Source organism: Semicossyphus pulcher, unplaced genomic scaffold, assembly GCF_022749685.1.
Source record: "Semicossyphus pulcher isolate SPU_LCO1_2020_fin unplaced genomic scaffold, fSemPul1.0.p SCAF_6, whole genome shotgun sequence".
NCBI lineage: Eukaryota > Metazoa > Chordata > Actinopteri > Labriformes > Labridae > Semicossyphus > Semicossyphus pulcher.
The window spans coordinates 30,820,360-30,842,692 of NW_027211737.1; the positions used below are offsets into that span (position 1 = coordinate 30,820,360).

General features: G+C 42.5%; 2 protein-coding genes across 2 annotated transcripts; both read left to right on the plus strand.

Moving 5' to 3' along the window:
* Positions 1–278: 278 nt before the first annotated feature.
* ciz1b (cdkn1a interacting zinc finger protein 1b) lies at positions 279–13,286 on the plus strand. Its single transcript, XM_069683257.1, has 14 exons — positions 279–333; positions 6,891–6,973; positions 7,293–7,377; positions 7,471–7,619; positions 7,916–8,001; positions 8,548–8,624; positions 8,738–8,878; positions 8,999–9,093; positions 9,179–9,272; positions 10,169–10,273; positions 10,490–10,675; positions 10,911–10,965; positions 12,262–12,383; positions 12,634–13,286. The coding sequence occupies exons 2-14, from the start codon at positions 6,945–6,947 to the stop codon at positions 12,685–12,687; spliced, it is 1,278 nt and encodes a 425-aa protein (XP_069539358.1). The 5' UTR covers positions 279–333; positions 6,891–6,944; the 3' UTR covers positions 12,688–13,286.
* A 554-nt stretch (positions 13,287–13,840) lies between these two features.
* surf4l (surfeit 4, like) lies at positions 13,841–22,004 on the plus strand. The gene is made up of 6 exons (XM_069683259.1): positions 13,841–13,990; positions 16,970–17,156; positions 17,260–17,336; positions 17,667–17,710; positions 17,987–18,176; positions 18,941–22,004. Exons 1-6 carry the CDS (start codon positions 13,943–13,945, stop codon positions 19,205–19,207), a joined length of 813 nt encoding a protein of 270 aa, XP_069539360.1. The 5' UTR covers positions 13,841–13,942; the 3' UTR covers positions 19,208–22,004.
* The last annotated feature ends 329 nt before the right edge of the window (positions 22,005–22,333 follow it).

A 22,333-nucleotide genomic window follows, 5' to 3' on the forward strand; every position in this document is an offset into this window, starting at 1 on the left:
AGCATCCTCTCGGGTCAAATGCTCAGTGGAGTCTGAATTTAAACTTAAATGGAGCCAAATCTTAAATCTTCACAAAAAAAAACCAATTTTAAAACATCTGTATAAAAAGTATCATATATCTAAAATATTAAGATATATCTCTCATGAGGTTTTGAGAATGTTTTTTTATGTCTGTCTCTGGTTAATAATAAAAAGCTGCAGTTCCTCGGATGGCCGCAGTTCTTCCTCCCGGCCAGCAGGCGGCGACAGAGCAGCTCAGACACAAACAGCGAGTCAGTCTGTGTTTACATGTAGCCGAGTTAGCTTTAGCTCCAGCTTCTGCTGAGTGTTAAGGTAAGCTTATTTAACTGTAATAACACTAAATTATGTGCATTTCGTCTCATAATAGCTCTGTCAAACAGCAAAGAGAGATAAATGACTGAAGTCAGCCTCTATTTGTTTGGACAAGCCGCTCTCTACTGTTAACGCTAGCCAAAACACGGTTGGTGCGAGATGTCTATTAAATATCTGCTAATTTAAAGTTTTTCGGTTCATCAAGCATGTACAGTCCATTTATATTCAATTGATAAACACAAGATGGTAATTGGCAGATAACGGTTTTCAATTCGGCTTATGTACTTAGTACCAAACACTTGATTTGTTATACTTTTTCCATAAATTCAGTTTTAGTTCATGTTTGAAAGAAGCTGTTCTATGAATTAGGTAGGGAACCAATGAGATCTCCTCTTAGGGCTCTAGTAGTATTCTTTCTAGTATAATACTCCGATTAGTCTGAGTAACTAACTGGAATTTGTCCCTTTATGCTCAGTACGTTTTAGAGGAAGTATTTGAGTGTTTATTTATACAGTCTATGTGTTTACCTCGTTACACTTTCTTGTTTACAAGAATTATTTTTATTTTACAGACTCTGGTATCCGCAGCTTTTACTTTTACGTGTCTGGTATGGTTTTCTTAATTTTTTTTTTTTTTTTTTTTTTTTTTGTTCCAAATATTTTTTATTATGAAGAGTAGCATCATGATACATGGCAGCCAGAAAAACATTTTCTCTTCCTTTTTATCACAGTATAAACAACAGTGAGGAGGGCTACTCATCATTTGTTTAAGAAAAAGAAATAGTCCTCACATCATAAAGTGAACACAGAACAAAGACAGAGAGAAAATAAATAAATAAATGAATAAGTTGAATAAAACACAGAGCAAACAAAGACAAAACAATCAACAAAAAAAACAAAACAAAAAAAAAAAAACCGTGGCCCACCCATCCTCCCACTCAGGCCCTCAACCCTCCCTGGAGTGTTACCTAATGTTACGCAAAGTGTAGTTCATATACAGGATTTGAATTAGTTTAGCCTTTCAAATAGGAGATTAAGGGGTGCCAAATCTTATCAAATTCCCTGAGTTTGTTTCTCAGAAAAAATCTAATTCTTTCTAAATGCAGAGTTTCTGTTAACTCAGTGAGCCAGTGTTTAACAGTGGGCACTTCTTTCTTCTTCCAAAAAAGAAGAATGAGCTTTTTAGCAGTGAGAAGTCCATGAGATAATAGGCATTGCTGAGCTACCTCTAGTCTCCTTGTGCCTACCGATACCCCTAAAGTGATTAGTACTGGGTCTGGCTCTAACCCCACCCCCAGCATCTTTGAAAATGTTCTAAATATCCCTGACCAAAAGTTATGCAGGTTGGGACACAGGACATAGCTGTGCAATAAATTTGCATCTGGTGAGCCACATTTATCACATTGAGATGAAATTTCTGGAAATATTTTGTGTAATTTTGTCTTTGAATAATGCAATCTATGCAAAACTTTAAATTGTATTAAACGATGTCGTGCATTAACCGAGCAAGTGTGTATATATTCCAGGCTTTTATCCCAGATGTCTTCTGTCAACTGCTCACCCAGTTCTGCTTCCCATTCTGCTTTAATTGCATTAGTTGCAGTTGGGGCTATATTCTGAAGTGTATTGTACAGGCAAGAAATTATACTTTTAGACCATGTAGAATATTTTAAACAGTTATCCAGTTTGTCTGGCCCCGCACCCTCAAAGTCAGGGAGATGTGTTCTCGCATAACTCCTAATCTGCAGGTATTTAAAGAAGTCACACTGTGGGAGAGCATATTTTTCCTTGAGCTGTTGGAAGGATGCCAACACTCCTTTCAGGTATAGGTCACCAACACAACTAATTCCCAATTCCTTCCATGCAAAAAAAGAGCCATCTAAGTAAGAAGGGGCAAATGAAGGATTTGCTATTATGGGTAATAGGAAAGAAACATTTCTAAGCTTAAAGTGTTTCTTAAGTTGTTTCCAAATAAGTATGATGTTATGAATAATTGGATTGTTACTATAGTTGGCTTTGCTTAATGGCACAGGTGACAAAATGACTGCACCAGCAGAGAAAGGTAGACAATCTTCTCGCTCCATCTCTAACCCAACGGGCAACACAGCTGAGTCATCCAACAAATACGCAATGGAGCGGATGTTGGAGGCCCAATAGTAATGAATGAAATTTGGCAGAGCCAGCCCTCCATTTGTCTTGGGTTTACAAAGATGAGCTTTCCCTATTCTATGTACTTTATAATCCCACACAAATGAAAGAATAATGGAATCTAAACGTTTGAAAAATGTTTTAGAGATACAGACAGGTATGTTCTGGAGGAGATATAACAGCTGCGGGAGGAATATTATTTTAACAGCATTTGTCCTTCCTAGCAAAGAAATCGGAAGCGTCCTCCAAAATTGAATGTTATTCCTGAGTTTATCCATCAAGGGATCAAAGTTGGCCTTAAACAATGAATTAAAATTTTTAGTAATAATTATTCCCAGGTATTTAAACTTTTCTCTATTTATCCTAAAGGGAAGGTGATGGAGCCATTCATGATCTATAATACGAATTGGCATGAGCTCGCTCTTGTCCCAGTTGACCCTGTAACCCGCAAAGGATCCAAACAGATCGATCAAAGACAGAATTGGTGGTATGGAAGTTTGAGGCTGTGATATGAAGAGGAGAATATCATCCGCATAAAGAGCTATCTTACTAGCAGTGTAGTTTGTATTATATCCATAAATTTCTGGGTGTGATCGGATTCTCTCTGCAAGGGGCTCTATCGCCAGCGCGAACAGCAAAGGGCTTAAAGTACAGCCCTGCCTAGTTCCCCGACACAACTTGAAATTAGGAGAAAGTGTATGATTGGTCAATATTTTGGCACAGGGGTTATTATATAATAGTTTAATCCATGAAATAAACCTATCACCAATTCCAAATTTATTAAGGACTGCAAATAAGTAGGGCCATTCGACCTGGTCAAATGCCTTCTCGGCATCTAAAGATAGTACCAAAAGGTCCTCCTTGGAATGCCGTGAGGAATACATAACATTAAATAAACGTCGCAGATTAAAGTATGAGTATCTTTGGGGAATAAACCCGGTCTGGTCTGGGTGTACCAGCTTTCCTATCAACAGGCTCAATCTTTTGGCTAAAGTTTTTGTGAGAATTTTTTGATCCGTGTTTAACAAAGATATAGGTCTGTAGGAGCCCGCCTCCTCCAGATCCTTCCCTGTTTTGGGAATCAAAGTAATAATTGCCTCATTGAGGGTGTGGGGAAGCTCTCCATTATCAAATGCCTGCCCAAACATTTTATTTAAATGGGGAACCAATAGGTCACTAAATTTTTTATAAAATTCATTTCCAAATCCATCTGGTCCTGGACTTTTGCCATTTTTCAAGGATTTTAAGGATTCTGTAATTTCTTCACATGTAATCTCAGCTCCTAAATAATCACGCTCAGCTTGGTTTAAAGTTGGGAGCTGACACTCATCCAGGAAAGCTTGCATATCTCCTGGTGTTGCCTTCGTTTGAGATGTGTATAACCTCTCATAAAACTGTTGAAACCGTTCGTTTATATCTTTGTGTGAAGTTAAAAGTTCTCCAATATCTGATTTAATCCTGTGAATTGAACGCTCATTCTCTAGTTTGCGCAATTGTCTAGCAAGCAGTTTATGCGGTTTATCGCCAAACTCGAAATATTTCTGTTTTGTAAACATAAAGGCTTTACTAGTTTTTTCTGAGAGTATTTTATTAAGTCGGTATTTGAGTGTTAAAATCTGATTAAATTTATCTTTAGAAGGGTATCGTGCATTTTCTGCATCAAGCTTTTGTATTTGATCTTCCAATTTTAATTGTTCCTCTTTGCTACGTTTCCGCTTAGAGGCTTGAAATGAAATAATGCATCCTCTTAAGTAGGCCTTCAGCGTCTCCCACAGCAAAGAGGGAGCAGTTTCTGGCTTGTTGTTTGTCTCGAGAAATATATTAACATGTGTTTTAATGTATTCACAAAACACAGAATCAGTAAGGAGCTGTGGGTTAAACCTCCAACTTCCCTGTTGCCGAGGTGTGTCACATAGTCTAAAAGAAAATGTGACTGGGCAGTGATCAGAAATAATAATATTATGGTACTTAGCATTGCCAGAGTATTGAAGTAGTTTTCCATCCACCAGGAAATAATCTATTCTTGTGTAGACATTGTGTACATGGGAATGAAAAGAGTACTCCCTGCCCGTTGGGTTTGAGATCCTCCATATGTCACACAAATTCATATTTTTAATGTATGTATTGAGCAATTTACTTGAATTAGAGGGGGCTATGGTTTGTGCTGATGACCTATCCAAATATTGATCCAAAACACAATTAAAATCACCCCCAATAATCAAATTAGTACTAGAAATATCTGGTATCAACCCGAGAACCTTTCGGAAAAATTCAGGATCATCCTGATTTGGCCCATATATATTTAACATTGTCACCGGTCTGGAATACAACTCTCCCACCACTATGACATATCTCCCCTCCTTATCGGCAATGGTGGAGTGATGCCTAAAAAGAACTCCCTTGCGGATTATAATGGCTACTCCTCTGGTCTTAAATGGAAAGGAGGAATGGTAAACTTGGCTTATCCATCTGCATCTAAGTCTGAGATGTGAGTCCTTCTTTAAGTGTGTTTCCTGCAAAAATATAACCCCTGAATTAAGAGACTTCAAGTGTGCCAACACCTTACCCCTTTTAACTGGCTCATTGATACCTTTGACATTCCAAGAGGAAAAAATTATTTCACCCGTTCTCTCCTTAGGTGCACCCGTATTATCCTGTATCATAACTGTATGCTACACTGCCATCTGCCCGGCAACACTCCACCCTCCCTCCCCCATCCCCCCCCTTTGTGAAAACAAACGCACTACAAAAACTCGTCATCTCGCTGTCACTACCAGAGCGCAGCGCAACCCTACTGCAGGAGGATCGATAAGAACTACAATAAAAGAGCAAAAAGAAGAACGGAAAAGAAAAGAAAGAGAAAAAAAGATAAGATAAGACTATATAACTAAAATCACCTCCTTGTCTAACCCCTAAGACTCTGAGTGTGGTTATTACAGAGAACAACTCGTAGCTCTCTAGCAATAGTTAAGAAGTTAACCACAAAACAGGACATAAAGTCCAAGTGCATATTTTCTATAACAGCATCAAGAAAAACCGAACAGTTAAATATTTCAAGTAGAAAAAATAGGAGCTTGAAATAACAACATTAACAAGTATACTGAGCGTAGTCCGCTGAAATGCCTTATACTTTTTGTATAACGTGAACACATAGTAACAACATTGATGATTAATACAGCAGTCCAGCTGAAATGGCATTACCTGTGTCCCTTGTTTGGATTATCACCTGGGCATGAAGTAATGCTACTTTACCGTTCGGCTCTGTCTACTTCTGTCCAAAATTACGTTCAGCATAAGCAAGGGCTTCCTTCGGGTTGGTAAACAGTAACTCTGTGCCATCGTGTGTCACCCGTAGTTTGGCTGGATATGCGATCCCAAACCTGACTCCGGGCTTATCCTGAAGCAGTCTCCTGGCTGGGGTGAAAGCCGCTCGGGCTCTAGCAACTTCTTGGGGGAGATCTCTGAATATCTGAATCCGCTGCCCTTGAAATGATAGTTCTCTCTTGCTGGTAATCTTGCGGAAGATGTCGTCAAAAACATGGCCATGATGAATCTTTAGGATCAGGTGCCTTGGAGGTTCATTATCTCCCGGACGTTTCCTCAGTGCCCTGTGGGCCCGATCGATAACAGGCTTTTCCTCCAACTCCAGAACTTCTTTAAGTAGACCCGCTGCGAGTTCCCTGGTGGTCTGTCCATGCTCTGTCCCCTCTTTCAGTCCTGAAATCCTGAGATTCTGCCACTTTGAGCGTCCCTCCAAGTCCAGGCATTTCCCATTAAGTCGGTCAACTTGCCCGGTCAGACGTTTCACCTGCGCCTCCAGCTCAGCTACGATGTCCGTTGTGCGTGATGCTGACTGCTCCAGTCCGTGCAGCGTCTCAGCATGTAGCTCAGCCTGAGCTTTTAGCGTTGTGATGCTAGTATCAGTTTCAGTTTTTAGATCGGCAATTTCAGCCCTCAGTGTAACTGACACGTCTGCAATCCTTTCGTCTATCTTGTCACAAATGTCAGTTTTTATCATGTGCAGCTCGGAGCGTAAGGATGCTATCGCGGCTAGCACGACATTCTCGTTCGGGTCACATGGGTTCACCTCGGCGGCCTCTCCCTCAGGTGTGGCCGCGGTTCCGTCTGGGCCTTCCTCAGCAACATCGCTCTTCGGTTTATTTCCCTTTTTTGAGGTCGGCATTCTTGATTCCTTAAGTATTATACTTTCCCAAGCACTTCGGACGTCTGGTCTTTATAAATGTTGCAATAAAAGTGTCCTTGTTTTGTTGAAAATGAAGTTTTAAATCGAAATCTATGAGAGCTATTACGAGACACGTCCTATCCGCTCATTGCTCCCCCTAGAGTCTCTGGTTTTCTTAATTTAACTTGTATCTTACAAATACATTAAAGTGCATTATATACCATCAGTGCAGGACAGCGTTGGTGCAGGGAGTTCAAAGGTCAACTGGTCCATCCTTTAACATGGTGAAACAGCAGAGGAGAACAGACAGGTAGGTGTGGCTTAAAACAGGAATCGCTGTTTCTGTTGGATTACATTTCTTCTATAAAAAATTGAATTAGACTGATTAAAGGTGACATGATTACTATTGACACGATTCATGAATCCTCTCCAGTCATGCTTTGCTTATTACCCAGAGCAGTGACTGTATCAGCTGGAGCTCTACATGTCTGTAAAAACACAGATGAGAGAGGAGACATGACAATTTAATTTGATCTCTTTGAATAAACTGACTGTTGATCAAAATACTTTTTTACAAATCAACAAATAAGTTATGAATAAATTAACAGTAAGATGTTCTTCATCTGCAGGTGTTTCGTACCTGCGGTGAGCAGTGTGGCGCAGGTTCGATTCCCTATTGGTGCTGTACAGAGGAGACAACCGCTGCCTGAGCAGGTAGACTTAAACAGTCTCACCCGACACACACACACACACGTACACTTGCTGCTGTCTTGGAACCAGTTCATTTCTTGTAATTTTCCTTGTCAGGTTTCTGGCAGGAAGTGGGCGGGCTCAGGGCCAGGAAGCTCCGACAGCCAGCTGTGCTGCAGCTCCACTACCACAGAAGAAGAGAGAGGAGACCCGGGATCAGACGGACGTTGCGGAGAGACGGAGACGAAGAGGGCAAGACTGGACGGGTCAGTGGCATCATGTGACAGTGTCCTCTAGAGGCTTCAGTGTGAACGTGTCACGCTTCAAATTAAGATTCACTCATTATTTTTTAATCTAATCAAGTTCAGATATTTTATTTAAGACGTAACACCACAGTATGTAAACATTCACTACTAACATTAGAAATGAAGGAAATGTTCTTTCACCTTTACATTAGTTGGACATGTGATGAAGTTTTAACACACTCACCAACACTGTGAAAACATTATACAGTTTACATACAGAGAGAAACACGTGTGTGACCATGATTCTATTTCTACAGACCCGAGGAGGCTGCAGCTCTGACCAATAGAGATAAAGTCCCAGGGTCATGTGGTCAACCAGGAAGTGAGAGCTGCTCCACAGGAGGTGTGTGTGTGTGTGTGCGTGTGTGTGTGTGTGTGTGTGTGTTTGTTCTCTTTGCTCCAGAAGCACAAACACGGCCCAAACAAACAAGTTCAGAGACTGAATTAGCTGAGGCAACAGCTAACAGACAGCTAGCAGCTCCCACCTGTCACTCAAAGAGGCCACGCCCCTCATTAAGCATCACTTTAAGCCTTAATATAATGTGAACAGGTGAGCTGTATAAAGATTCTCCCCGTACAGTTGTCATGAAGAGAGAAATGAGCTATAGAGACCCAAACTGTTTTTGTACCAGGCTGTAAACATGTTTATTTCTGCTGTAACATTTTAACATGCGGCTCTATGGGGACTGACTCACTGCTGGAGACAGCCTCAAGTGGACACCAGAGGAACTGCAGCTTGTTTGCACTTAAGCTTCATTTTCTTTCACCTGGATGTTTTTAGCCAAGATATGAAGAAATTAAAGTGCATCACGTCCAGATATGAAGCTTAGACTTTGTGTGTGTGTGTTTGTGTGCGTGTGTGTGTGTGTGTGTGTGTGTGTATTGTTAGATGGCGTTTCGTCCAGACTTCCTCCTCCAGACCAGCAGGGGTCAGCAGAGCTCAGTGAGGACAGCAGGGCAGCTGAGGTGAGGAAACGTCTCGAACACTGATTTTATTTTTCTTTATGACCTCATACACCACTGTGTGTGTGTGTGTGTGTGTGTGTGTGTGTGTGTGTGCGCGTGTTTGTGTGTGTCAGCTGCAGAGTGTGGCGTCTCTGAAGGTCACCATCCAGCAGAGCAGTGAGAGCAGAGAGTTTGGACAGACAGACAGGACGGCGGACAGACAGACAAGTGGACTCCACTGTCACGTGTGTAACCTCACCTGTCGCTCTGTGCAGGTGAGAACACATCATAATTATGCAACATCTGACGTGCTCTGATTACACCTGCATGAAGCTGTTTGTCCTCACAGGTGTAGATGTTTCAACGTGTGTGTGTGTGTGTGTGTGTGTTTGCAGATGTTTCAGGAACACATGGCAGCGTCAGAACACCTGAAGAAAATAAAGGAGATGACACAATCCATCTGCCTCAACACACACACACTGCAGGAGAGGTACACACACACACACACACACACACACACACACACAAAGAGTTTCTAAGCAACCTCACTGTGTTGTTTCATCTCTGTCCTCCAGGGAGCGTCGGCCTGACACGCAGCGCTGGTGTGACACCTGTCAGACTCACTTCAGTGGTGATGTCATCATCCACCGTCGGACAAAACAACACAAGGTGGGAAACACACTGATGACATCACTAGTTATTATTGGGACTACATAAAAACCAATGACTGTCAGTAACGACAGATGAGGCGTCAAAGTGAAGCCAAAATACCCCTGAGGCATCCTGCTCACTTGCATCCAGAGCGTGTGCAGTAGAGATCGCCTGGTGGAGCCGCAGTACTGACGTCCCGCCCCTTCCTCTACCCGACACACACCTTTACCTTGTGTCCTTGCCGTGTTGGAGCCCTCAGGTGTCCTTGCCGTGTTGGAGCCCTCAGGTGTCCTTGCCGTGTTGGAGCCCTCAGGTGTCCTTGGCGTGTTGGAGCCCTCAGGTGGGCTCAGTCTGCAGCAGAACAGCTTCTTGTGTCGGTCTGAAGCAGATATTCACGCTGATGGAAAGTTCAATGACTGTAGTGTTAGTGTTAGTTACGTCTCCTCTCGCCGTTCCTCCTCTACTCTGCTACTCTGGAACAGAATGCTGCAGGAGCCCCATTTGTCAACAGAGCTGTCAATCATGAGGCCACACCCCCTTTTTATAGCATCAAATAACTAATTAAAAGTAAACTTGTGAGAAAAATGAACACTTGGACGTAAATCAGCATGATAAGAACTAACTATAATGACCATGTTGTTGTGGTTAGGTTCAGGCAGCTCAGACTCCACTGTCTCCTGGGTGTGACAGTCACCGAGCTCGCCAAATCCTGCTCAGCCTGCTAAACCACAGCCTGGTCGGCATACCGTATTTTTAGGGAGTCCTGCTTTCCATTGGTCACAGTGGTTTTGAAGTCACCGGCTGGCTGGGCTCTGTGCTTTGTGGCGAAGTCAACGAAATTCCTGCTACTGCTTCTTCACAACAAAGAAAGCAAACATGACGACCATGAACGCCTCTCCTCTCTCTCTCTCCAGATGTGCAAGCAGCTGTGTCGGCCCTTCTGTCCGGTGTGTAAACGTCACTTCAGGACTCCCAGGAAGTTTGTGGAGCACATGAAGTCTGCAGAGCACAAGCAGCAGGTCAGCAGGGGGCGCTGCTGAGTCCACTGTTCATTTATTATGCACATGTTCAGACTCCAGCATTAATATTCATCTTCCTATCCATACCATTCATGGGACTTACACTGTGTTTTATATAGTAGTGTAATGTTAATATTTGTTGTTTCCTATTTATGATTGTTGTTTATTTTGGAGTTTAACACATACAAACCTGATTCTGTGTCCGTCTCCTCCCAGGTGCAGCTGGAGGAGGCTCAGGAGGAGGAGCTGATCATAGTGGACGCTGTCGGCTGCTTTGAGGGAGAGGAGGAAGAGGAGGAAGAGGAAGAAGAAGAAGAAGAAGAAGAAGAAGTGGAGGTAGAAGTAGCTGAGGAAGAGGAGGATGGCGTTGGAAAAGAAGAAGCAAAAGAGGAAGTGTCAGAGGTACAGGTCCCTGAATGCACCAGCGGAGCTTTTTTGTTTGATTTGATGAAGTGGTGACGTCGGCGTGCCTCAGTGCTGCTGCATCTAACTCTAACACCTGAAACATACTGGAGATGTAATGTGTGTGTGTGTGTGTGTGTGTGTGTGTGTGTGTGTGTGTGTGTGTGTGTGTGTGTGTGTGTGTGTGTGTGTGTGTGTGTGTGTGTGTGTGTGTGTGTGTGTGTGTGTGTTGCAGGTAATGGAAAAACAGGAAACAGAAAGGGAGGAATATGATCCCCACACCTCATATGGTAAGTTCCTGAGGATGCCACTGTAACTGTTATTGCTGTATGACGACTCTTTGTTGCCCCCTTGTGGACGTCTGCCTCTCTGCTCTGACAAAGTCTCCCTCAGCCACACATTCCTCCATGCTTTGTTTAAGTGCTGTACCATCCGTGGAGAAAGATCTGAGTGAATTCATAGCTCTGCGCTGAGGGAAAAAACGCTCGTGGTTGTTTATTTCTTTTAACCAACCACAATCATTTTGGGCAGCGCTTAGACCAGGAAGTAGAAATGTTGCTCTTTCAAAGTAGAGCCAGGAGGGAGCAATGGGCCCTGGCATCTAAATGCCCCAAATTAACGGCCTGCGCTGGGCTGGGTATTAAACAATCTCAAAGTGGAACTGAATGATTTCCCTCCGTAGAAGAGGTGAAGAGCTCAGACAGCCGGAGTCGAGCTGCTACTCCTTCGCATCAAAAAGAGCCGGTTGAGGTGGTTCAGGCGTCTGATTAGGATGACTCCAGGGCGCCTCCCTGTGGAGGTTTTCGGAGCATGTCCAACTGGGAGGAGACCCTGGGGCAGACCCAGAGCTCACTGGAGGGATTATAAATCCCACCTGGACTGGGAACGCTTCGGGATCCCCCAGGAGGAGCTGGAAAACGTGGCTAGTGAGAGGGACGTCTGGGCTAACTTGCTTAACCTGCTGCCACCGCAACTTGGCTGATAAGCAGAAGAAAATGGATGGATGGAATACAGAATAGGGATAAAGTATTAATGTTGATAACGATGATGAACTTTAGATATTTTTAACTTGAGATGGATGGATCTAACGGCCTGTCACAGCAGAAATAACCACATCTCGTCTGCAGGTTCGTTCGTTTCAAAGTACATGCAGGTTTTTGTTCCACAGTGTTTGAGAAATCCTTGAAGAGCTCCAAAAGCTGAGGACACTGGTGACTAATGATATTCTGTCAGTCACATGAAAGCTAGCTGAGGAGACAGACACCTGTAGCTGCAGCTTAAGCTAAAGACCCTTTTTTGAGCTTCCTTTGTAATTTAAAAACAAATGATAAAGATTCAGTTTGTTAATCTACATAACTACACGACTGAAGCTCAATCTGATGATGAGGAAAGAAAACAGCTGAACTAGTTTGGCCAAAAGAAAACTAGCCTAGCTTTCCACGGTATAGCATTAGCTTAAATTCATGTGTTTCGGTTCTTTCTATTTTTATTGTGATGCAGGGAATTTAACCAAACAGCCAGGCAAACTCACCGTCTGTGCAAATCACAATAAACAACGATAACAAAGATAAAATGTGTCTCTACAGGAAGTAGTTTTGTGGTTCCTGTTTCTGGCTTCCTGTGTCGACTCTGTAACAAGTTCTTCTACAGAGAGACGACAGCACGACACACACACTGCAGGACACACACACACTACCTCAAACTGCAGGTAACACACACACACACACACGCACACACACCTGACTCGCACATTAATGATCACAACAAAAATGTCATTGCCTCTTTTGGCCACGTTTCAATTAATTATTGTCACAGAAATACCAACAGCAGCACCGTTTGCCTTTTACCAGTCAGGAACCAGTCACCAAACACAACCACGCACACACACACACACACACACACACACACACACACACACACAGATGAAGACAAAATGCCAATGTTGTTTTTTGTTTCAGAGTCACAGATCTCAGAGGAAACATGAAGACGAAGACAGAACTGCTTCGACCTGATCTCTACCTGTATCCCACAATGCATTGGTGCATCCAGGTGATGTACTGATGGCCTCATCCTGCTGTCTGATGTCGGACTCCCTCATATTGACGCTCTGCATAGAAAACTTACGCCACCATGGACCTGTTTACAACAACAGTATAAGCATTGACGAACAGGTCGCTGTGTGGTTTTCAGGCTGCTTCATCACTGACATCTGGTGGCTGTTGGAGGAACTGCAGCTCCAAGTTATAACTCCAGACACAAAACAGGAAACACATGGAAAAGATATTTAGATATATATTCAAGGAATAGTCTTTTATTTTATCACCAACTTCTACAAATTTTACGTGTGACTTCAACATTTGTTCTTTTTATTTTGTTTTATTTTTATTTTCTTGTTAGAAAATGAAAACTTTAGATGTTCCTCGTCTTTGCAGACATACTTCTTAAAAAGTAGTACCTCAGAGTCCGTGTCTTTAAGGATTCAGTTTATAGAGACAGAAAACAAGCTCTGACACACTGAAGAAAGAAAAGCTTTAACAATTATTTATTTATGACCAAAGAAAATGAATTTGGAGCTTAAATTCCTTAACAGAATTAAAATAATTTTCATATATTTCTGCATGTATTTGTTTATTTATTTCTGCATATATTTTTAAAATATATACACTTTAAAAATATAGATGAGTCTTTTTCTTGATCCTCTCATTTGGCCTAATGTTCTCCCATGTTTTGCATAATTGTTCTTTTTAATGTGCTCCTATGAATCAACATGTTGTTAATTGCTGTATTGTTAATCAATCATAGCTTTAAACCAAACCCAAAAACAGACACACAAAGCAACGAAAAGATAGAGACAGGGTGCCTACAAACTCCTATTTCTTTCCAACAAGATTATACAATGACGCACAGAAATAATCTGGGTTTCTTTTATTGTGTTTTAGTATAATTTATTAAAGTATCTGCAGTGTCTCTTACATAGGTTAAAGGGCATTTTTTATGTCATATATTACCTATTAAGTTTACTCATAATTTAAAAAAATTAAGTACATTTCAGACACACTCAGTCCACGTGGCATGCTTCCCCCTGCCTATCCACAGGGGGCGCTGTCTCCGCTCATCGTAGAGGATTGTGGGTTGGAGGAGGCAGCAGCGGAGCATCATCATCACTACGGACTGACGGCGGGCCTGACCGGGACTCCTCTAACTGGACTTTTACCTGAGCTTGGAGCCGTTTCTCCGCACTGAAGTGCCTTAACAGCGGAAGGAGAGATGGCACACGGAGACCTGATGAGCCAGGCGGAGGACGTGGCCGACCAGGTGAGATCCTGACAGGGCTTGGACCCGGGCAGACAGCTGTCCGAATATCTTCCGCTTCTTCCGAATTCCATTCAAAATCTGATGTTTTATGGAGCTTTGTACAACATAAATACTTATCGTAGATCACAACTGTCTGCTGATGAATTCGGCTTACTCAATATTTAACCGACGTTTGTTATAGTTCAGAAGAACTTTTGGTAACTTTTAACACAACCGAAGATTCTGTCATAGTGCCGTTTTGTTCTGAGGTAGATTTGGGGTGTAGCTCGCAAGCATTTTCTGAAAGTTAAGTCAAGTAAAATAACTTTTTGATGAAGTAACTGTGATGCCGAAGTGAAGATTTGTTCTTAATTATGAACTGCTTGGCTTTTATTGTTCTGTACGAGCAATAATAATGCACAGTGAGCCTGAAAACTCTAAACTCACTGATTTTTTTAACGAAGTCTGGCGTGACGTCCTTTAATAATCAAAAAGGCGGTTTACATTTCGTGGCGAAAACAAGGTAAAAAAGGAAATACAACTTCCTCCTGTCTTATTTTAGAGCATAGTTTGAGTTCTTTTTCATATGAGTCTCACTGAACCAACATCTGTATCATGGAGGAAGAGTTTTGCGAACAAGAGCAAAGTCATTTTTTCAGACAGATTTGTAAACCGTAAAATGAATCATGGTCAATTACACGTATGCCGAATGAAGGACTGATTCATGTTTATGCATTAGAGTTCTTCCGTTATTTGTAATCCGCTGTACGTCTTTACCAAATAGAAGGATGTGTTCAATTTACTGTAATCTCAACGAAGTCTGGTCTGTCTACATTTTTACACCAAAAAGAACTAGAGATAACGAATAACAATGTTACTATTTGTTACATAATGATACACAAATGAGACAAAATGGAAAGTACTGATAATAAAATACAAATCATGTGTTAAAAACTGTTAAAATCCCTCTCGTAGTAATGCAACAGGTAGTAACGCTGACAGTTTTAAAACGGCGGAAATTAAACGTATTGAGCAACTTTGCTGTTTAATTACACCGTCGTTAAATTCATCTTGACGTGTAGCATTATTCTAACCGGGAACAAACTACATATGTTTTTTCCCGATTTTATTTTAACAGCTTCAAACAGGAAGTAGTTTGATGAAGCTTACTGGTTGCCACATACACAGTGTGATGATGATGCTACTAGCCTGTAGCTAGACTCCTGAGCGCAAGTTAGTTAAGTGCTTAGTTAGTTGATGCTTATGTTTTCCTTTAGCAGCAAAATACAAGCAAATGTTATTTTTAAAGCCAGTAAAATAATCTATTACAAGTAGAAGTCCTGTATTGACAGTCAAAACCTTTTAACATGTTAAAAAAAAAACATAAAAATTATTCAATGTAAAAGCAGCAATTTGTCACATATTAGAAGCTGGAACCATGAAATTATTTTAAGTGAAAACATTTTTTTTTGGCAATAGGATAATTGATTTATTGATTAATCATTTCAGCTGTACTCTACTGCTGGGTCATCCAATTTAAAACAAAGCACATTTTATAAAGTCTTAATATATTAATGTAATCAGGGCATTTCCTTCTCTATGATGTTATATTTGATGGACGTCGATGCTTACATACATTAACAGACAGTGGATCGATGACTTCAAAAGCATGTAAACAAAAGCAGCTTTGTTTTTCTAGTTAAAAACATGACAACTGCCCCTGGGAGCTAATTAATGCTCACTGCTTAAATTGGTTGACTTTTTAATGATTCCAGCTGACACTATTTAAATTTAGAACAATGTAGCAGAGTCTGCTAACAGACTGTTACAGACTATGCAAACACATCCCAGGTCATGATACTATGACCAAAGACTGATGCTAAAGCTAAGAGATCTCAGGTGGTGATATAATGCTAGGGCTAAAGCTAACAGGTTCTAGGTCATGATAACATGCTAACAAAGTGAGGGTTTAGCTAATTGTCACAGATCATGTCTTAATTCTAATGTTAACACAGGTACAAAGAAATGTTATAGTTAAAGCTAACAGGTCCCAGGTCATTATATCAAGTCTGAGGCTTAAGTAAACATGCTCCAGGTCATGATATAATGATAAGGATAACCTAACAGGTCCCAGGTCATGATATTGCGCTACGGAATAAGCTAACAGGTCATTATATAATGCTGTCTGCAGATAAAACAAGCAGGGCCGAGATCATGTTAGGGCTAAGGCTAAAGCTAACCAGCTCCTTGTCATTATATCATGTAAACAACCTGAAACTGAAGTAAACAGATTCAGCAGACTGAGGCTAAAGCTAACAAATCACAGGCCATTACATGATGTTCAGTATGAAGACGTAACTAATGATAGGTAATGATATCATGCTAACAGACTGAGGCTAACACTGGTACATTTAAAGCCATTTTATGCTGCCAACAGACTTAGAAGAAAACTAACAAGTCACAGGTCCTAATATAATGCTAATGCTAAATAAAGCAGGTTCAAGGTCATGATATGATGCTCACAGACTAAGGCTATAGCTGGTACGTGCAAGGGAATTTTACAAAGCCAACAGTCTAACCCTAATAATAACACGTCCCACGTCAGGACATAATGCTAACAGACTGGGACTGAAGCTACCATGTCACAGGTCATGTAATGCTAAGGCTTAATCTAGCAGGTTTAAGGTAATGATCTCATGCTAACAGACTGAGGCCAACTATTGTACATTTATGGGCATTTTATGTTGCTTAGGCTAAAGCTAACACGTCCTGATATAATGCTAATGCTGAAGAAAGCGGGTTCCAGGTCATTATATCATGCTAACAGAGTGAAGCTAGTAAGCCGGACTTGCTAGCATTAGCAGCTTACATTAAAGCCTTTTTAGTTTTTAACTTTATTATGTAGAGCTTTATTGAATCAGGACTTCCACATGAGCATGAATCAGATAAAAGAGGCTAAATACAAAACCAATAATTGATCGACCCCCCTTCCTGTTGTAGTTCCTGCGGGTCACCAAGCACTACCTCCCCCACGTGGCCCGGCTCTGCCTGGTCAGCACCTTCCTGGAGGACGGGGTCCGGATGTGGTTCCAGTGGGGTGAGCAGAGCGAGTACATCGACTCCACCTGGGGCTGCGGACGCTTCCTCGCCAACCTCTTCGTCCTAATCAACCTGCTTATGCAGCTGGGTAATATACGCACACACACGTTTCTCTTTCTATACTTGTGAGGACCCTCCCTGACAGAATGCATTCTCCTAACCTGTCTGTCTGTCTGTCTGTCTGTCTGCAGGTGGCTGTCTGTTGGTCCTCAGTAGAAACTTTGTTCAGTATGCCTGCTTCGCTCTGTTTGGGGTCATCGCCCTGCAGGTACAATCTCACACACACACACACACACCTGTCTAACAGTTAAGACGCTCTGATTTAGAACGTCATTCAAAAGAAGCAGAATTTAAGAACTAATTTTTAGGGTGTTACTTTTTCCTGCATGTTTAATTTGTAGTTTAGTTCTGCGTGTTTAATTCTGTACTACGTGAAATACACAGCTCTACCTCTGTGCCGCCTACCTGACAAACATTTAATGTATGCAGGCTTCTAATTGAGACCGGCGTTCATTTGTCAAACATGCAGCCGCACTGAGCTACTTGGTGTTTCTTTGGTTTTAAGTTGTATGTTTTGAACTGGTGCTCCTCTCTGCAGACGGTGGCTTACAGCATCCTGTGGGACCCCAAGTTCCTCATGAGGTGAGTCTTACTTTTTGTTTAGGTACTCTACGACAGCCATCATCAATCTGGTTGTGATGTCTGGAGTTATTTCTCTCCTGAGTGTGACTCATGCATGTTGTTACAGTCTTATTACAGTCCTATTAATGTAAACATTGTGCAGATAAAGGTTGTTCATTGGCAGCAGATATTTGTGCTGATCATACTGAATCTGCATTAAAAAATGTACATTTAAAACTAAAACTAAAAGAAGATTCATGATTTTTATATTCAATCGTCTCCTCCTCCGCTCTGCAGGAACCTGGCGTTGGGGGGAGGCCTCCTCCTCCTCCTGGCAGAGTGCAGGGGGGAGGCCCGCAGTGTGTTTGCAGGAGTCCCTTCTCTCGGTCATCAGAGTTCTCCCAAGAACCTCCTGCAGCTCGGAGGTCGAGTCCTCCTCGTCCTCATGTTCATGACGCTGCTGCACTTTGACCTCAGCCTGATCAGCGTGAGTGTTAACTTGTGCTAAACGAGATGACAGCTGTGAACAACAAAACAAACATCCCCTGTGATCAACAATTCAACCTGATCAGTTTAATTCCATCATGAAATCAAGTTTTGTCATTAGTGCTCCAACGTGTTGGACAAACAGACTTTAGCCACAGTGTTAGCAGCTTAAAGGCTCATTCTTTTAAACCCTGTTTTTTGGGTATTTTGGTGAACAAATGACTGCAGCCGCCGTATGAACAGGCTGTAGTGGCTGAAGGTTATCCTACAGGGCAAATGCACTGTTTAAAATACATTTAGTGAAAGTGCTCGTTGTTTCCACTCACAGGCTCACGTTGTTAAAGTGTTAAAGACTAAGATTCTTTGTGTTAAACCAGCCTCAGTCAAGGCAGCGGTAGACCAGCAGCTCCTGTCCTGTGAGGTAAAAACACTTTTTTGTGAATGGAGTCTGGTGGCTGTGAGGAGAGCGATGTGACAGCTGTTACATTGCAGCCATTACTGCCTGTTTTCGCAGCTGCTGATTTTTTGATGTCACTGACACTCAGACCTCTGGTTTTCAGCCTCTAAAAAATGTCCATTTTCAAAGAACATGGGGAAGAGGAAAACTTGTTGTTCAGCAGCAATGTGTGAGAATTCCAAGCATCTTTGAACGCACCACTTTTTCTCAAAGCAACCTCACGACTTCAGCTCAGATCCTAAACTGTTCTTTCCCTCTCACTGTTGTGTGTGGATCCTCACTGTGCCCTGTGCTGCTCTTGTCTCCAGATCCTGCAGAACCTGGTGGGCACGGGCCTCATCGTGCTCGTGGCGGTGGGCTTTAAGACGAAGCTGGCGGCTCTGACTCTGGCCGTGTGGCTACTCTGCATCAACTTCACCTTCAACGCCTTCTGGAGCATCCCGTCTTACAAACCCATGCACGACTTCCTCAAGTACGACTTCTTCCAGACCACGTCGGTGATCGGAGGCCTGCTGCTGGTGGTGGCCATGGGGCCGGGGGGGGTCTCCATGGACGAGAAGAAGAAGGAGTGGTGAGGAAGAGGAGGGAGAGGGTGTGAAGATGAGTCTCTGTGGACGAAGAAGAACTGATGCTAAAAGAGGAGAGGAAGTAAAGATGGATCACACGTTTCATTTGTCGCAGGCAAACTTTCAGCAGCAAATCAAAAAATATATTTAAATAGAAAACTTACTTTAAATCACTGTTAGAACGAGTCTGTCACTTTTTATGAGAACATACATATTTTAACTGTAAAGACCTCGTGTGCCTCCTCGTGCTCCAAATAAGTCCATCTAAAGAGTCTCAGTCGTAACGTAAAAGTTTTCGTTGGTCCTCAGGCGCAGAGAAGGAGCCCCTCAAACACCAGCTGGGAGCAGCTTTTATTAGAGCTGCACCATGTTGGAAAAAACTGACATTGCGATATTTTAAAAAATACAGGAAGTTATACCAGATACACGCAGCGAGTCTTCATCTTATAAACAATTAACAACTTTTTATTATTTGTAGCTTTAAAGTTTATTTTCTTCTACAAAACAGAACCGCCTCTTTTATCTCCTCTGACACCTGCATGAAAAAGTCCCTGTGTTCAGGTGGAGTCACATGTTTCTTTCATACAAACAGACCTGTGGGCTGCAGGTGTTACCTGACAGGATGTCATCTACCGTTTCTAACGGTGTTCAAATGTGTGTTTAATCAGCGTGACCGGCCGAGTGGCTTCCTGTCTGCACACACAACCTCACGCCATGTGTGTGCTGCAGGTGAAGCCGCTAAAAGTAAACACTCCGCGGCACGTCCGCTCCGTGAACAATCCGTTTATTTCGCCACAGCGTTAACCAGCACCGGGACGAGGTGCCGCACGCACTCCGGAGCCACCTCGCGTGTTTACAGGCAGGTGACACACGAGCCGTAACAAAGCTCCGCCATCATGCAGCCTTCGCCATTTTACATTGGACCAAGCTACGCCGGCGTAAAGCCGCCCCAGTGTGTGTTTGTAGTGTTCTGGCGTTGCTGAAGCAGAACGTGCATGATGTGTAAACAAACAGCGCGTGCTTCAAATACACACACAAATCCCACCTTGAGCTGGCAGTGTGTAAGGGGCTTTAAAGGGGCTACAGACTCTGCAGCACAGCGGTCAGTTGTCCGCGTGCTCTGATGATGAGCTGCACTCATGTCCTATCAGACGGACTTCTCCTGTAGATGTGTCCTGGAAAACCAGAAACTGGCGAGTTTTCGTTTTGCACTGATCAACAATAAAGTAGCAGCTTGACATGTTTCAGTTTGCGTCACTATTACACATCCTGCGACATGCACACATGGCAATGATGATGGTTAAATGGTATATCGTGCAGCTCTTCCTTGTACATGTGCTGTGTTTGTTAGACGTATCTGGAGTGGAGCCTTCCCCTCTGAGTCGGCAGAACGTGTCCAGACAAGATCAGGTTCAAGTGCAGCAGTTGAGCCGTGTGTCAATAACGCGTGTTGTTGTTGTGTAAAGAAACCTGAACAGGGCGATGCTTCTGACACTAAATATGGATCTGGAAAGGATTATATGCGTCTGCCAAAAAGTAGTCTGTTTAAGTCTATGATTAGAACTGTTTCCATAGCAACAGTTAACTGTTATAATTTACATGAATATTTTCCACATTCTTTCACAAGGTCTCAGCACATAACTGTTCTCGTGTTTACTCGTCTTCCCCACATTTCACATGGTCGTAACATTGCAGCTCTCTGTCAGTGGCTGTATATAAAGATGGCCGACACGTCTCCACCTCCTCTCCTTGTACAAGGTGAAGCTTCTTGTGTCGGTCTGAAGCAGATATTCACGCTGATGGAAAGTTCAATGACTGTAGTGTTAGTGTTAGTTACTTCTCCTCTCGACGTTCCTCCTCTACTCTGCTGAACAGAACGCTGCAGGAGCCCCATTTGTCAACAGAGCTGTCAATCATGAGGCCACGCCCCCTTTTTATAGCATCAAATAACTAATTAAAAGTGAACACTGTGACATAAATCAGCAGGATAAGAACTAACTATAATGACAGAAACCATGTTGGAGAAAAATGTATTTGACGTGTATTTTGATTTTATAGTTTGACTCATGTCCCATCTGTTAACATGGAGGAGGCGGGGCTTATGAGCTATACTGCAGCCAGTCAGCAGGGGGCGACAGAGAGGGTTTGGCTTCACTTTTAGGGAGCGGTCATGTCGGCCATCTTTCTATAGAGTTTGTGGTCTGTTGTTCATAGCAGACTATAAAATGCTTTCATTGACCAATCAGAGTCGAGAATTCAAGTTAGTGCTCGCGTGTCTTTGGTGCTACGGGTTTATGTGGCTGCAGGTGTTCATACGTCTGATCCAGCTCTGCTCAGTTCCTTTTTACGCTCCTCTCCTCCTCGTCAGCCTTCAGAGCGACCATTCAGAGACTCTCCAGGAGTCACATGACGTGTTGTATGAATGCTGCTGTCTTCTTGTTGCCTGGTGAGATTTTACAGAAAAACAGTTCCTGTTTGTTAATCAGCTGCCTCCCTCACCTCTCATGTTTACGCTGCAGTCTTTATCTTCTAATGTTATTTTTGGGTCACTGAACGTCTTTTTTAAAGGTGTTGTAATGACTGGAACTGTCCAGCAGGTGGAGCTGTTCGCCTGCAGCACAAACCACCACATTTCTGCAGTTTGAAGCATGGTCCGACTCCCACTGGTGTTTGTTCCTCGGTGTGAAAAGCAGGGCAGCATGCGTGTGCGTGTCTTTTGTCTCTGAGTATACAGTTGTGACAAAGTGAAATAATTTTCTATCGTGTTTTTGTAGAAGATGTTTAATAAATCAGTCCAGCATTGTGACGCTTTTGTGTTGCTGTATTTATTTAGTGTAAAAACATTGTTCACTTGTTAGTGCACTACATTTATCTGACACCTGTACTCCTCTTTATGCTGCTTACATGTAGAGCCACTGGTACATTAAGGTACTTCTTGCTGACAATACTTCCTTTCCCTTGTTTGGGTTTATTTATAATGGGAGTGTTTTGAGGTGGCAGGTAGAAGAAGAGCTGCCACCTCGACTCCTTCCATCACTTCAGCTTCCATTTCTTTCACCGCTGCAAACTTCCAACTGCCCACTGTTATCCTTAACTTCTTCACCTCCAACTCCCGCCTTCTGCCATCTCCACTAA